The sequence below is a fragment of the Podarcis filfolensis genome (genome assembly GCF_964270895.1).
Source record: "Podarcis filfolensis genome assembly, chromosome: 8".
Classification (NCBI taxonomy): Eukaryota; Metazoa; Chordata; class Lepidosauria; order Squamata; family Lacertidae; genus Podarcis; species Podarcis filfolensis.
This window is the reverse complement of record NC_139611.1, coordinates 24,385,251-24,399,890: the sequence shown is the minus strand read 5'-3', so window position 1 is coordinate 24,399,890 and position 14,640 is coordinate 24,385,251. Positions and strand designations below refer to the sequence as shown.

Here is a 14,640-nt window from a genome sequence, read left to right as displayed (position 1 = left end):
GGGACAGGAGGCGGGCAGGTGTGGAGGATTCCCTGGTCCTGAATGGGGTAACTGTGCCCCTGAAGGACCAGGTGCGCAGCCTGGGAGTCATTTTGGACTCACAGCTGTCCATGGAGGCACAGGTCAAATCTGTGTCCAGGGCAGCTGTTTACCAGCTCCATCTGGTACGTAGGCTGAGACCCTATCTGCCTGCGGACTGTCTCGCCAGAGTGGTGCATGCTCTGGTTATCTCCCGCTTGGACTACTGCAATGCACTCTACGTGGGGCTATCTTTGAAGGTGACTCGGAAACTACAACTAATCCAGAATGCGGCAGCTAGACTGGTGACTGGGGGCGGCCGCCGAGACCATATAACACCGGTCTTGAAAGACCTACATTGGCTCCCAGTACATTTCCGAGCACAATTCAAAGTGTTGGTGCTGACCTTTAAAGCCCTAAACAGCCTCTGTCCAGTATACCTGAAGGAGCGTCTCCACCCCCATCATTCTGCCCGGACGCTGAGGTCCAGCGCCGAGGGCCTTCTGGCGGTTCCCTCATTGTGAGAAGCAAAGCTACAGGGAACCAGGCAGAGGGCCTTCTCGGTAGTGGCGCCCGCCCTGTGGAATGCCCTTCCAGCAGATGTCAAAGCGATAAACAACTACCTGACATTCAGAAGACATCTTAAGGCAGCCCTGTTCAGGGAAGTTTTTAACGTGTGATATTTTATTGTATTTTTGGTTTTTATGGAAGCCGCCCAGAGTGGCTGGGGAGGCCCAGCCAGATGGGCGGGGTATAAATAATAAATTATTATTATTATTATTATTATTATTATTATTATTATTATTATTATTATTATTGTTGTTGTGCCTAGGCGCTCCCAGCGTTCAAACAAGGGTGTACCTCCTCAACGTTTGACCCTAGGAGGAGTGAGAGTATGCAATGTGAGTTGTATGGAACCACAAAGTTATAATGAAGTCTTAGACTTACCCCCTGAGGAACGTGCTTTGTGAGAACAAGCCATGAAAGAAGAAATGGACTCTTTTAAAGGTAACAAAGTGTTTGAGGTCATAATGCCGCCACCTGGTGGCAGAGTGGTGTCATGCAAGTGGGTTTATAAAAGGAAAACCCTTGCATCTGGGGAACCACGTTTTCGAGCCAGATTAGTAGCCAGAGGGTTCACTCAGATTAAAGGGGAGAGTTATGATGAAGTGTTTTCTCCCACTGTAAAGAGTGAAACTTTTCGTTTAATGCTTTCCATTGCTGCTGTAAGACAACTAGCAGTGCACCATTTTGATGTTGATGCTGCATATCTGCATGCAAATTTAGACCATGAAATGTTAATGAGACAACCCCGTCAGTTTGAAGAGGAGAATGGTGCAGTCTGGCATTTGAAAAAAGCTGTTTACGGTCTCAAACAAAGTAGAAGGTGTTGGAACCAGTGTTTAAATGAAGCTCTTGTAAAACTTGGTTTTAAAAGGAGTGTGGCTGATCCATGCCTGTACTCTAAGGGGACAGGCAGCAAATATCTAATGCTCTTAGTCTTTGTTGATGATTTGCTTGTGGCAGGGAGTTCCACAGATGAGATCCAGAAGCTCACAAGTCAACTGGAAAAGAGGTTTAAGCTTAAAGCCTTAGGGCCTGTAAGCAATTACTTGGGAGTAGAAGTAAGGCAGGAAGCAGATGGAAGCTTCCTACTGAGTCAGAGAGAGAAAATTCTTCATTTGATAGAGCAGTTTGGCATGGAAAACTGCAAGCCAGTTCAGACTCCCATGACACCAGATTTCCCAAAGACAGTGTGTGATGATGAATTTGATCAGCCTGAATTGTATCACTCAAAAATAGGATCATTGTTGTATTTAAGCCAGTGGTCAAGGCCAGACATTGCATGTGCTACAAATGTTCTGAGTCAACGTGTATCTAAACCCAGTACTGCCGATTGGTGTGCTTTGAAAAGGCTTATCAGATATCTAAAGGGGACATTAAATGTATGTTTGAAGATATCTAGTACACAAGATGAAAAACTAGAAGTATTTGTTGATGCGGACTGGGGAAGCTGTGTAGCTACTAGAAAATCTACAAGTGGAATGGTTATGATGTTCGCCAATTCCATAATTGGATGGAGGTCAAAGAAACAAGGATTTGTTGCAACCTCATCCTGTGAGGCAGAATATGGGAGCCTATCGCTAGCATGCAACGAAATCATGTGGTTTATACAGATACTAAAAGATCTAGATTTTAAAGTAGACTTGCCTATCCAAGTGTATGAAGATAGTCAATCGTGCATTGCATTAGCGGGCTCAGAAATAATGAAATCCACATCAAAACATATTGCTATCCGTCATGCGAATGTGAGAGATTGTGTACAGAATGGGGTGATCAAACTGGAGTATTGTCAATCACAAGATAATATTGCTGATTTGTTTACCAAGCCTTTGCCAGCAACATGTCATAATGAATTGATGACAAAACTGGGTTTAATGTATGTATAATGTATGTATTGTTTCTGTTGGGGTTTTTCGCATTTAAGAAACAGAAGGGGTGTCATGGCTAAAATGGCCTCTGTTTCTTTAATGCGAATAAAGCTGGGTCAGCATGACTCAGCGGTCTGCACCAAGTTGTATATATAAGTGAGAAATGTTAGTTTGTGCTGAGGCTGGCGTTTGGGTTGGTTGGTTGGTTGGTCCTGGTGTGTATAGTTATTCAGTCGTGTTTTGCACAAAGACTTTTATGACTAAAACTGCAAGGATATTCTCATGGACTCTTTTATGCAGACAAGGGTCCGAGGACCAGGCTGAAGAGACAAAGGGAGGTCAGAACCCTTTCCTTTTTGTTTTGTTTTGTTTGAGGCACGTTTCAATCCGAAAGTAAAGGATGAATTATCCAGAGCCCCCTGCCCACAGTCCATGAATGAGCTAACTAAAATGGCGTTAGCGATTGGAGTACGGCAGGAAGCATGGGCTCAGGAAAGGAGGGAGGCCAGAGGAGAGCGGTTCCACAGCAACCGCATTCCTGAGATGCCTACAGGGACTTCCTACAGTCTGCCGGCAGCAGAGCCAATGGAAATTGATGGAGCCTGCGCACGCGAGTTTTCAAACACCGGTGAGTTCAGAAAGAAAGAGGGGAGGGACTGGAAAGCAGCCAAAAGGTGGACTTCCGGGTTAGCGCGATCGGCTAATGGCGGATTCCCTCCGAGCTCTGGAGGGAATCGGCTGCGCAGGAGCTGGGTCTGGCCGCTGCGGCGACACAGGAACCCTCAGAAATCACAGGCGCAGAAGCCTGTGAACCTGGTGACTCGGCGGGCACCATTTGCGCCCCCCGACCTGCGAAGGAGCCTTTTTAAAGGCTTCGGAGCGGGGGACGGGGTGAGCGGCACGGTGCTGAGAGTCGACTGCTCCTCCTGCGGAGTGAAGCCGCATGCCATGGTCGGAGAGCGCTGACTTCTTCTTGTGAACAATTGGACTCTAAAAGTAACAACCCGTGAGTAGTACGGAAATTGGACTTGTAAAGGAAATTTTTTTTTTTGTTGAATCTGGCACGATCGGGGAAGGTGCAAACAGGAAGTCCGCCTCCCCATCTTGTAAACAATTTAAAGCAAGGACTAGTTAACTAAGGTCGAGAGAATTTCTTCTTTTTTATTGGGTAAAAGATATTAATTTCACGATTTGGCAGTATAAGCATAAATAACCGTATTGGAGGATAAGAGCTAATTTTGAGAGCTGAAGTGCCACCCCCCCCCGGACCCGGGAGTGATCTGTGAGAGAGCCTGTTGAGGAGATATAGAAGAGTTTGACAGCTGTCAAAATTAGCTGTCAAGAAGGAAAAAGAGAACTTTGTTTCTGCTGCCTCTGCTGGAGATATTTGTTGCAATTTGGTTATATTTTGTTGAAAACAAGGAAGAACTGACACAAACTAACTTGACTTTTGGATTTGAACTGGAAAGAATACTAAGTTACCAAAATCCCTCTAGAGGGGGATTTGGGACATTACAAGAATGGCTGGAGGAAGGAAAATTCAAGCTGGGCTGGACAGAGCTTTCGTTCTCTTGGGAAAGTTACAAGGCCAAATGGATGTTTTGGCTACAAATGTTGCAACTCTGAACTTAACAGTAAATAATATCATTGAATTTGATAAGGATTTGACTCAGGAAGCCCATGCAGCCGGACAAAAAGAGAAACTTGAGAGTTTTGAGAGTGTGGAGAAGGAGACATATGTTGTTTCTGAAGAAAAGGAAGGAGGAGCTGTAATTTTGCAGATGACAAAGGAGAGCCAGAGGCCTGAAATGATGGTTAAATCGAGCCAGAGGTCTGACATGATGGTTACAAAGGAAAACAAGTACTGGATGATGAAAATCTGGGTTGAATTGGAGATTGAAGAATGGAGAGATCTCCTTATGTGGAGATCTGAAGACCTATGGATTACAAATTTGATCAAGGTGGAAGTTGGAGCTTTCGGGACAATTGGACTTAAAAGGAGTAAGAAACAAGATTTGGGCTCCACTTTTAAGTATGGAGGTCTGGCTGGAAGAAACATGGACTTTATGGGGACAGAGCTTCTCCGAGATCTGGTGTTTAATACTAAAGACTATCAAAAAAACCGGCAGAGAGGAATTGAGAGAGAATTAAGAGCCTCGGATGTGAGGTCTCCAGGCTGATAGTAGATTAAGACTGATGGACATCTGTTGGGGATCAAAACCAGGAAAGGGGGTGGTGGGGTTTGGGAATCCAAAGGGTGTATAACTATAATTTGTTTTTGTTTGTTTTTAATTTTGTTTTGTTATTAGTAAGAAAATTGGGGAATTCGTGGAAGGGAATTTGGGTCGACTTTAGAAAAAGGTTTTAAGAATGAGTACTGATGTATAAATATGGATGTTTATAAGTTAAAATTGGTTTTTTCTTTAAAATGAACTAAATATAAAAAGGTTAAAAATTGGGGATAAGAACTTGTTGAACTAACAATTTGAATTGGAATATAAGAAGGGGAGGTGTGGGGAAGTCAGGGAAATATGTCATTGAAAATACGGATTTCCCCTTGCAAGTGACCACCATTGATGGCAGGGAGCTACGGGGGGGGGGGTGACACACCAGACACCCCCGATGAGGATGAGGGTTTCTAGGCATGCGGAAACCATTGCCTTTCATGTGGCCACACTGGCAGGACCCCCCATCATACTAGGAATGAGTTGGTTGGCACTCCATGACCCAGTGATGTTGTGGCATCAACGTTCCCTCGCCTTTGGGTCGGCTCACTGCTTGGAACACTGCCTGGGGGGAAAGGAACCAAGAATGACTATGGCCAGGGTTGCTGGGGTGACTCTGGAGGAGAAGGGGTGCGTGCCACCACAATATGAAGATTTGAAGGAGGTATTCAGCAAGAGAGAGGCTGACAAGCTGCCCCCCCCACAGGCCCTATGACTGCCAAATCAACCTGCTTTCGGGGGCCCAGTTGCCGGTGGGTAAGCTGTATTCCATGTCCGACCAGGAGGTGCAAGAGTTGAGGCAGTTAATTGACAAGAACTTAAAGAGGGGTTTCAATAAGGGAATCGAAGGCAGTAGGGGGGGCCCAGTATTCTTTGTGGACAAGAAAACGACGAATCAGCATCGCCTTGTAGTGGATTATCGCCTCTTGAACAAGGTAACTGAACCCGTAGCCTTTCCCATGCCCAGAATTGACGATGTTTTGACGCGTGCGAGGCAGGGGAATTTTTTTGTCAAACTGGACCTAAGGGGAGCGTACAATCTGATTAGAGTGAGAGAGGGGGACGAATGGAAGACGACCATGTTCACTCCCCTGAGGGCGTTTGAGTATCTCGTCATGCCATTTGGATTTGCAATCGAGATCCGCCTGCTTTCAAGCCTTTATGCACCACGTGTTGGGGCCCCTGCTGTACAAGAATTGCGTGGCCTTTTTGGATGACCTTTTGATCTTCTCTGAAAATGAAGCACAGCACGTGAAAGATGTCAGGCAGGTGCTAGAGAGATTGAAGAAGCATCATTTGTAGGTCAAGCTGGAGAAATGCTAATTCCATGCTCGAGAGGTGGAGTTCCTGGGGTACCGACTGTCAGACAAGGGGTGGCCATGGACCCGGAGAAGGTGAAAGCAGTGCTGGAATGGAAGAGCCCCAAAACAAAGAAGGATGTGCAGAGGTTCCTAGGTTTCCACAACTTCTACAGGAAGTTCATCAAGAACTTTGCTCACTTGACAGCACCCATAACGGATTGTCTCAGCGGCAAGAAGAAGTTTGCGTGGACCAAGGAAGCGCAGCAGTCCTTTGAAATGTTAAAGAAGGCTTTTGCCTCTGAGGAGCAGCTCCTGCACGTGGATCCTGGGAAGTCACTGAGAGTGGAGACGGACGCTTCAGACCGGGCCATCGGAGCAGTACTGTTGCAACAAGGGTCAGGGGAGGACTGCAGACCTTGTGCGTTTTTCTCCAGGAAACTGAGCAAGTCAGAGCAACATTACACTGTTTATGACAAAGAATTGCTGGCGATTTATGCAGCCTTTTGGCAGTGGAGACACTTTTTGATTGGGGCGCAGTACCAGATCCAGGTCCGAACGAACCACAAGAACCTGGAATACTGACGGACAGCGCGTGTGCTCAACCAGAGAAAGGTCCGGTGGTCGCAGACATTCTCACAGTATCACTTTGAGATACAATACGTTCCTGGAGGGAGGGGAATGTGAGGGCGGATGCACTTTCCAGAAAATGGAATGGGAAGGACCTCCTGTGGCCAGGCCCATGTTCCCAGAAGACCGATGGTTGTGTGAGGGAGCACTGGTAGGGGAGCAAAATCTGGTTGGGTTCACCAGACACGATGAGTTTGCTCCAACTAAATTAGGAAGTTCAGCGATGGAAAGGGGGGAAATGGGGGGGTTGAGGAAAAAGGAGGGCTCTTGTACTACAAAGGGGCACGGTATGCACCAGGAGAGGCATTGAGGGCCAAAATACTTAGGCAGCTCCATGACAACCCCACAGCCGGCCATTTTGGGCAGCATAAGACCATGCTATTAGTCACCAGGCAGTTCTGGTGGCCCAAGGTGGCCCACTTTTGGAGGTTTACATCAATACAAATGACAGAATCGATAAAATATGTGAACTAGGAGGCTTTCCTTTGATATATTTTTTAAGCAGAGGAATCTTCGAAAGTTGATCAAATCATAGATCTTATTCTAATTGCCTCTACTGACTTTTGTGTAGTGTTTGCTGCCACCCTGGTTTCCAGACCCTTGATCAGCCCATTCTCCTTCCTCAGCTTATCAATTATCCTAATTAAATTGTAGTGCCCAGAACTGGACACAGTTCTCCTGGTCAAGGCAAAATGGAGTGGAACTATTACTTCTCTTGATCCGGACACTATAATTCTGTTGATTCAGCCTAGAACAGCATTAGCAGTGCAGATTTCCAGGTAACGAATGTGTACTAAAAGGAAAATGGAAGAGGAAATGTTCATAAAATGCATATATTAGTGAATATAATATAGAAAACCAATATAATAGAACAAATTGCTTGTAGTCCATACAAAGTAAACATGTTTCTTAGGGGAATTTCACATTAAACTGCTGATGAATTTTCATGAGGAATTCCCCGCTGCCCCAAAGAACCACATATTTCTACAGAATTGTGAAGAACTGAAAAGAAGATTGGAAAAATGAGAAACTATCAGAAATTGACGTTGGCAGATTGTCCCCTCTTTATGAATGACTCACAAATTCAAGGGATTTCCTCTCATAAGTTTTTAACAAAGTCTACGATGCTGTCCATTAATTCAACTGCAGCAGGGAATGCAAAGATGAATCCTTTGAAGAAGTTTATCAACCCATGAAACCCGTTCTCAACATGGAACCAGCTGACTTTCACCCCATTGTCCTCCAGACGTTTCTTGTACAGCAGTATATCGTCTCGTACTACGTCGTACTCGCAGCTCACAATTAGGGTTTCAGGAAGCTTCTGGATGACAGAGTCCTCAGCAAAAAGGCAAGAATAGCCTACTAAAGCCTCTTCCAATTGCCTATAGACATCAGGTTCATAAGGAGCAAGTGGGACTTGTTTGTAGCCTCTCCCCTTAAATCTCTGTGGAAGGTTGTCTGGACTCACCCACTTCCCATATTTCAGCCTCATTGAATCTGGCACATGAGAGCCCTTCAGGACCTGGCCTAACAAAGAAGTGTCTTTTCCAATATACTTCAATCCCAAGTAAGCAACACTTTCCCGGAACAGGATGGGCATTAAACTGTTCTGCTGATAGGAAGGCAGGTTGAAGTCCATAACCTGTGTATTAGGATAGATGAGCACTTGAGCTTGTAGCTTTGGAAGGTCTGATCTCTCCACCAATTTCTGGGCAACAATACAAGCATAATTGCCCCCCGCACTGTCCCCACTAACGATGATCTTGGAAGGATCCACCCCATGGGAAGCTGCATTTTGAATTAAGTGTATGGTAGCAGCAAGGCAGTCCTCGTACTGAGCGGGAGGAAGATGCTCAGGAGACAGGCGGTAGCTGCAGAATAAAAGAGAAGCAAAGAGGTAAACTTCCAGAATCTTTTCCAAACACATTCATGATCACATAGAATTAAAAGAAGAGCCTGCTGGATCAGTTATAGCAGATATAATGCAGGTGAAAGTCAGCTGGCTTATGCCCTTAAAAAACTGACTTTACCAGCTAGCAAAAGAGTGTAGGAAACGCTGGGGAAGCAGAACCCTGCAGGCTTGCATCCAGCTGGTGGAAGACCATTTGCCACTTGCAACTTTCCCTCCTCCTCCTGTTTAGATGCAGGGGGCGTTTCCCAGTCTCTTCCTGATTATATGTTTAAAAGCCCTAACTGAACATTAGCCCCACTCCCGGATTGATTCCAGGCTGGATCTGGGTTGGGTGGTCTCCAAGTTGAGGCTGATCTGGAGTCCCTGGTTAGGGGTGCTGTGCAAGGCCTTATGCCCAGTTCATAGTCCCCCCACGGAAGCGAGCGTGTTCATGTCTTAAGCACCTGAAGCACTGATTTTCAATCATAGAACAGAATGTTGACAGCTTTCATGGGGAGCCTCTTTGTCCTGCAGGGAATATGGCCAGGGATGCCAGCCTGAAATACAGCAGCATGCTGGGCCCCTACACGCTTTCCCTATGAAAGGGTTGTGTTTACTTACCCAACAGACACAACCACTGAATCACTCTCCTTGGCAATCTTGCTGCAGACATCTTCGTAGAATGCTAGCAAGTTGGGAGGGAAATTCAAAATTGGAAAGCAATTATGTGGAAGATACCTTTGGCTTCCATTGCTCTACATGAGGGGTCAGCAACCTTTTTCAGCCGTGGGCCGGTCCACCATCCCACAGACCATGTGGTGGCCCAGATTATATGGGGGGGGGGGATTAATGAATTCCTATGCCCCACAAAAAAAACCCAGAGATACATTTTAAATGAAAGCACACATCCTACTCTTGTAAAAACACCAGGCAGACCCCACAAATAACCTAGAGATGCATTTTAAATAAAAGGACACATTCTACTCATGTAAAAACACGCTTATTCCCAGACCTTCAACGGGCCGGATTGAGAAGGTGGTTGGGCTACATCCAGCCCACAGTCCTTAGGTTGGCTACCCCTGCTCTACATGCTGTAAGACTGCAGCTCCCAGGAGTCACAGGCAGGAATGTATGAATCCTTTCTCATTTTTCCACACTTACCTTCCGTTCTCTACCTGCCCAGGGTTTCCAGCAACTGCTAGGCAGAAGCACTGCTGCCTCCAATCTTGCCTTAAAAAGAACATTTTTGCAAAGAAATCTTCCCTTACATAAGATATTGGTACATGCAATATTCACTGACATAAGCCTTTTTATGCATCGTGCACATCCCATTGCTAGAGTGCTGCGTTGTAAGTGTCAGAGACTGACTTTGGGTTCACATATTGCTTCACAAGATGCAAAATAAATAGGTTCCCATATAAAAACAAAATGAATCAAATTACAACCTCCCCCCCCCAAAAAAAAAATATCTCCACCTGGCAGAGTAACAAAGGCAGGCAGTTTGCTGCTTCAGAATGTGGGGGGAGATGCCCTGGAAGAGGTTACTAGAGTAGAGCTCTCAGAGGAATCTTTGCTGCACAGAGAGGGGGGGGGAGGATGCCCAAATTCTCCTCACAGCAGGATGGAGGAGAATGTGAAAATGCTAAGTAAGGGGGAAAGGGGAAGGACCGGATCTTGTCGCCCTTTGTGCTGTCTGAGAAACGGAAACTCAGACTGAGCACGTCGTATCGGAGAATGACAGGTGTTTGCCACATAAATCTTCCAGAGGCTCATTAATTCTTACTGGAGCTGTTTGTCTGCCTGAGATCATTACACACAGATCCATGAGTTGCAAGCTTTCATTTACTTAACATGTTATCGTTTGTATTCATATTTGCAAACCTATTGCAATTTTCAGAGACAGGAAAAACAGGAAAAAGAAACTTGTTGTAAGAAACTCCCAAATTCCACCTTAGAAGAAATCTGTCTAGCCGTTGAAGTGAGGGAGCATGGGAGTTGTATTCCAGGAAGCAAGATCTTGGAGGGGCACAGGTGCCCCTATTCCCCCAAATATGAATGTCTGTAGCAATAGCAAGCTCTTGCAAGAGGTTGTGTCACCAGTCTCCTGACTCCCAATTTCTTCATGTGTAACTTGATCCTAGCCTTCCTTCCTCCCACAGTTCCTGCTTCATAGGCTGTTGCAATGGAAGGCTACTGAATGGGACTTGTTAACTGCCAACCTGTTACATTGCAATTGGTCTTGCGAGACGAAACCTGGTGCAAGTCCAGTTCTCTCAACCACTCATATTGTCCCTAAGAGATGGGAAAGAGCCATTCTGGATTAGGCCAAAGGCCCAGCCAGCCCAGCCTTGTGTTCTCCCCAAGGCCAACCAGGTGTCAGCAGGAAGCCCACAAAGAGAGCCTGGCTGCAACAGCACTCTGCTCACCTGCATGGGGAAATTTCGGGCGTGATGGCAGGCAATTTGGGGAACTCTGATAAGGAGTTTGTTGCTTTGTGTTTCTGAAAGTGGCACTGCTATTTGCCAACTTGTAAAATTGTGATTGGTTTTCTGAGATGGAAACCTGGCGGAGGTCCAGTTTCGGGTTACGGGTTTCGGAAAGTTGACCTATGTATTAATTATCACTATGTATAAATTAGCACATGTGGGTGTGGTGGGTGAGTGTGGGATTTGGTCAGGTGAAAATGAGGGGGTGGCCAGGGGTGGGAGGGTGGCTGGGTTGGTAAGCAGAGCAATCAGGAACAGCAACCTATTAGATACATATTTGTGAACCTATTTGAGGTTCTATGAAATCAAGTGTTATATGAATTTTATGAAAGGAATGAGTCAGTATCAGCAGTGGGGGGCATCTGTCCCTCCCCCAGGGGCTGCTTGCTGGAGTGCAGCTCCCCGGTTCCCTGACCATTGACAACTAGAGACGTAGGATCTGGGAAGCCATGACAACAAGAGGGTCCATGTCCATAACTTAACAAATGCAAATCCAAAGCACATGTGTGCCCCTTGACTCTTCAGGAACTACCACCAACACTCTTGTATTTCAGCCCTGTAAACCTCTCTTCCAATGATATCTGAAGCACTTCTACCCAGAAAGGAGATTCCAACTAAACATTAGGAACACCTTTCTGATGGTAAGAGTTGTTTGACAGGGAACCGCCTCGCTTGGGAGGTGGCGGACTCTCTTTGACTGGAGGTTTGACAATAGAGGTTTCACACCATTTCTAGGATTCTACATCGGCTTATTTGAGTTCAATGGGGCTTGCCTCTAGGTAAGTGTTCATAGGCTCACAGCTTTAGTCTCTTACCGATGCTCCCAACCATCCCAGCACCTCCATGGAAGAACACAAATCCTTTCCTTGGGCCAGCAGATGGTGTTTTGGGCTGATAAACCCTCACAGGCACCCCGTCGAAATGCAGATCTTTGGCAGAGAGGCTGGGATCCGCTCTTGGATTCCAGAAATTCTGGAGGAAGCGGATAACGGCAACCTGTCTGCAGACACCCAGCAGTTCAAGACACTTCCCCTGTTGGGCAAAGGAAAAGTCTCATGAAAATAGTGCCCACATTTGCAACCTATTCACAATAGGTGGTATCCAAATAAGTCCTATTTAAAGTAGACCCATGGAAATGAATGAGCACATGTTAGCCAAGTCCATTAATTTCAATTGGTCAGCTTAGAATTGGTCACCCCAACCCAAACACCCACCAAGATACAGAGGCAAAAGAAGCTGGGAAACAAGCTAAGCTTTGGAGAAACAATCCACAATCTCCTTGCTTGCCTATGAGGCAATGTTGCTGAAGAAACCATGTTGTAAAGAAAACATGGCTTTGTGTGAATAATTTATTTCTCTCTATGTGTGTCTTTCTATAGGCTGAAAGGAAGCCCTTGTTGAATGTGATAATATCTTCATCGCATCATCATCAAGTGAATTCATTATGCATGTTGGATTAAGCAGTATTTGAATAACCTAAATATATAAACTGTTATTATTATTCATTAAATATACTGCCCTTTATGAAATGATCTCAGGGTGGTTCACAGCAAAAAAAATTAAGATAAAAACGCAAAATACACAATGAAAGCAAGAACAAAGCAAACCAATAACACCTTTAAAAGATATAGAAATGTTTTTGCCTGGTGCCAACAGATACGTATTATTAAATCTAATAATAATAATAATAATAATACATTTCTTAATCACCTTTCCCATAAGAACATAAGAAGGACCTGCTGGCTCAACTAATGGCTCATCCAGTCCCCAACTTACCGCAGTGAATGCCATTATGGCAAGACAGTGAAGACCTCGAAGCTTTAATGGACTGTCAAATCCAGGTGGAATTTCACTCTTGGAAAGATCATAGTAAATCGCCCAGGAGAGAAGAGACAGGAAAGGAATCCCTATAACTCCAATCAACCCCAGCAGCAGGCTCTGAAGAAGCTCCATTTCTCCGTTCCAAAGAGTGAGACGCAAACACTGAGCCTAAACTGTCAGCATTTGCTGCTGTTTAACTCCACCAGTGGTATCTATACACAGCCGGTTGTAGGTTGGTTGATGAACTGTTTCACAATTAGAACACAGACTTCCATGTAGATGTGATATCCATCAGAATACCAAGAACAATTTTATGGGTCAGGTTGGCACAATTTGTGTTGCCCTATTCAGGAATTTCTAGTCCAGTCACCGAACCATCCAGCTGCATGTAAAGCTCTTCAATTTTACATGCCGTGGGTGTTTGTTGACTGAAGTTCAAAACATCACCACACAGCTTAACCCAATAGTCAGGAATGGTGGGAGTTGTGTGCACTTCCTGGCCCAAGATTTCCAAGGCTTCCGACATGAGTCCTATTCCTACCTAAGACCCAGGATATTCAAGTCATGGGCTCTGGACTTCCAGTTTTACCGCCACCATTTGAAGGAGTGCAGGATCAACTCTCTGGAGAGGTCCTGAGCTTTGAGAGGCAAAAAGAGGTTACGCTAGGGCAACAGTGAACCTTATAACCCGAGGAGTTAAATCCTCGGTGCTGGGGGGCTGGCTGTGTTCAGAGGCGTCTCTCCTGTGTGCACACCGGACCTGTCAAGGTTCAGCAAGGACGCAGGATTGAAGATACAAATGCTAGGATCCATTCTGACCTGCAAAGCGATGCCACAGGCTCCGAAAGGTGAAGCGGGAAAGCATTCCGAGGCTGAAGATTAAACCCCCACACCCCAAAACAAAAGAAAAAGCAGAACAGAAGCAAAAGAATAAGGAGGTACAGGGGAGAGTTATAACAATTTGGGAGCTAAGGAAATCCTTCCTGACGCTGGTGGAGAAAATGACGCAAGGGAAAAAATCGGTATGCGTGAGTCAGCGTTTTAAAAAGAAAGTCTGCTGAGTAACAAGAAGGAAAAGAGTCTCAGCTCCTAGAAGGGCTAAAGAGACAAAATAAAGCTAAACAAATAAATTTAATTGGGAGATATAGGACAGTGTTACAAATACCCGTGAAACTCAGTACATTTGTGAGAAACTCAGTGATGCGCAGCGTAAATTAATAATGCAGAGTTTTAAAGAATAAAATCTTTACTGAATTAAAATAAACTTCTTCATAAACAACATGGTTCCAAACAGTTTGACTGAGATTACCTACTGTCAGGGAACTGACATCGGAGTGAGAGGCGGAGGCAAGGCTCCCAAGCGATGCTGGAGAAGGGCCCAGCAGGGAGAGAGGCAACTCATCGGCTGGGGAAGGAAATCAACGTAACACCAGGGATAAAGGGGGGCAGATGGGGGAATCGGCGAGGGGGCTCCAGGACTCCTCGCCGGAGACCAGCGGGGAGAGCACGGGTCCTCCGCTACCCACACCCACCCTGCGCAGAAGACTTCCGCGCAGGGAAAGTAGGCGTAGACTTTGCGTCGAAGAACTTCTTTGCTGAAAGAAGTTCAAGAAACGCCCACTGACGGATTCTGCTAGCGACTGAACAGCCACGAAGTGAATGGCTGTCCAGACAGAAAAGGTTTAACCAGGCAACCTAGCCTAGAGTGGCAGTAACTTACACACGAGCAACCCCTAAAACCATTACAGCAATCCGTCAGTCACTGACGTTGCTTGTGCACAGCGACAGGTAGGGCAGCATAATGAGTCAAACCGGAGAAGCCGGTGCCACGGAGCGAGC

The 14,640-nt window shown here is 45.7% G+C and overlaps 1 protein-coding gene across 1 annotated transcript; it reads right to left on the bottom strand.

Moving 5' to 3' along the window:
• Positions 1–7,470: 7,470 nt before the first annotated feature.
• LOC310769460 (arylacetamide deacetylase-like 3) lies at positions 7,471–13,394 on the bottom strand. The gene is made up of 4 exons (XM_083628859.1): positions 12,757–13,394; positions 11,796–12,012; positions 9,116–9,179; positions 7,471–8,474 (listed from the first exon to the last, which is right to left on the bottom strand). The coding sequence occupies exons 1-4, from the start codon at positions 12,931–12,933 to the stop codon at positions 7,703–7,705; spliced, it is 1,230 nt and encodes a 409-aa protein (XP_083484985.1). The 5' UTR covers positions 12,934–13,394; the 3' UTR covers positions 7,471–7,702.
• Positions 13,395–14,640: the final 1,246 nt, after the last annotated feature.

Bases quoted from the DNA above. Each gene is read 5' to 3' on its own strand.
- LOC310769460 (XM_083628859.1), bottom strand. From the start codon at position 12,933: ATGGAGCTTCTTCAGAGCCTGCTGCTGGGGTTGATTGGAGTTATAGGG. The intron at 12,013-12,756 runs GTAAGTTGGGGA...TTTGCCCAACAG, and splicing joins CCATAATGGCATTCACTGCG to GGGAAGTGTCTTGAACTGCT. The intron at 8,475-9,115 runs GTAAGTAAACAC...TTTATTCTGCAG, and splicing joins TCAGTGGTTGTGTCTGTTGG to CTACCGCCTGTCTCCTGAGC.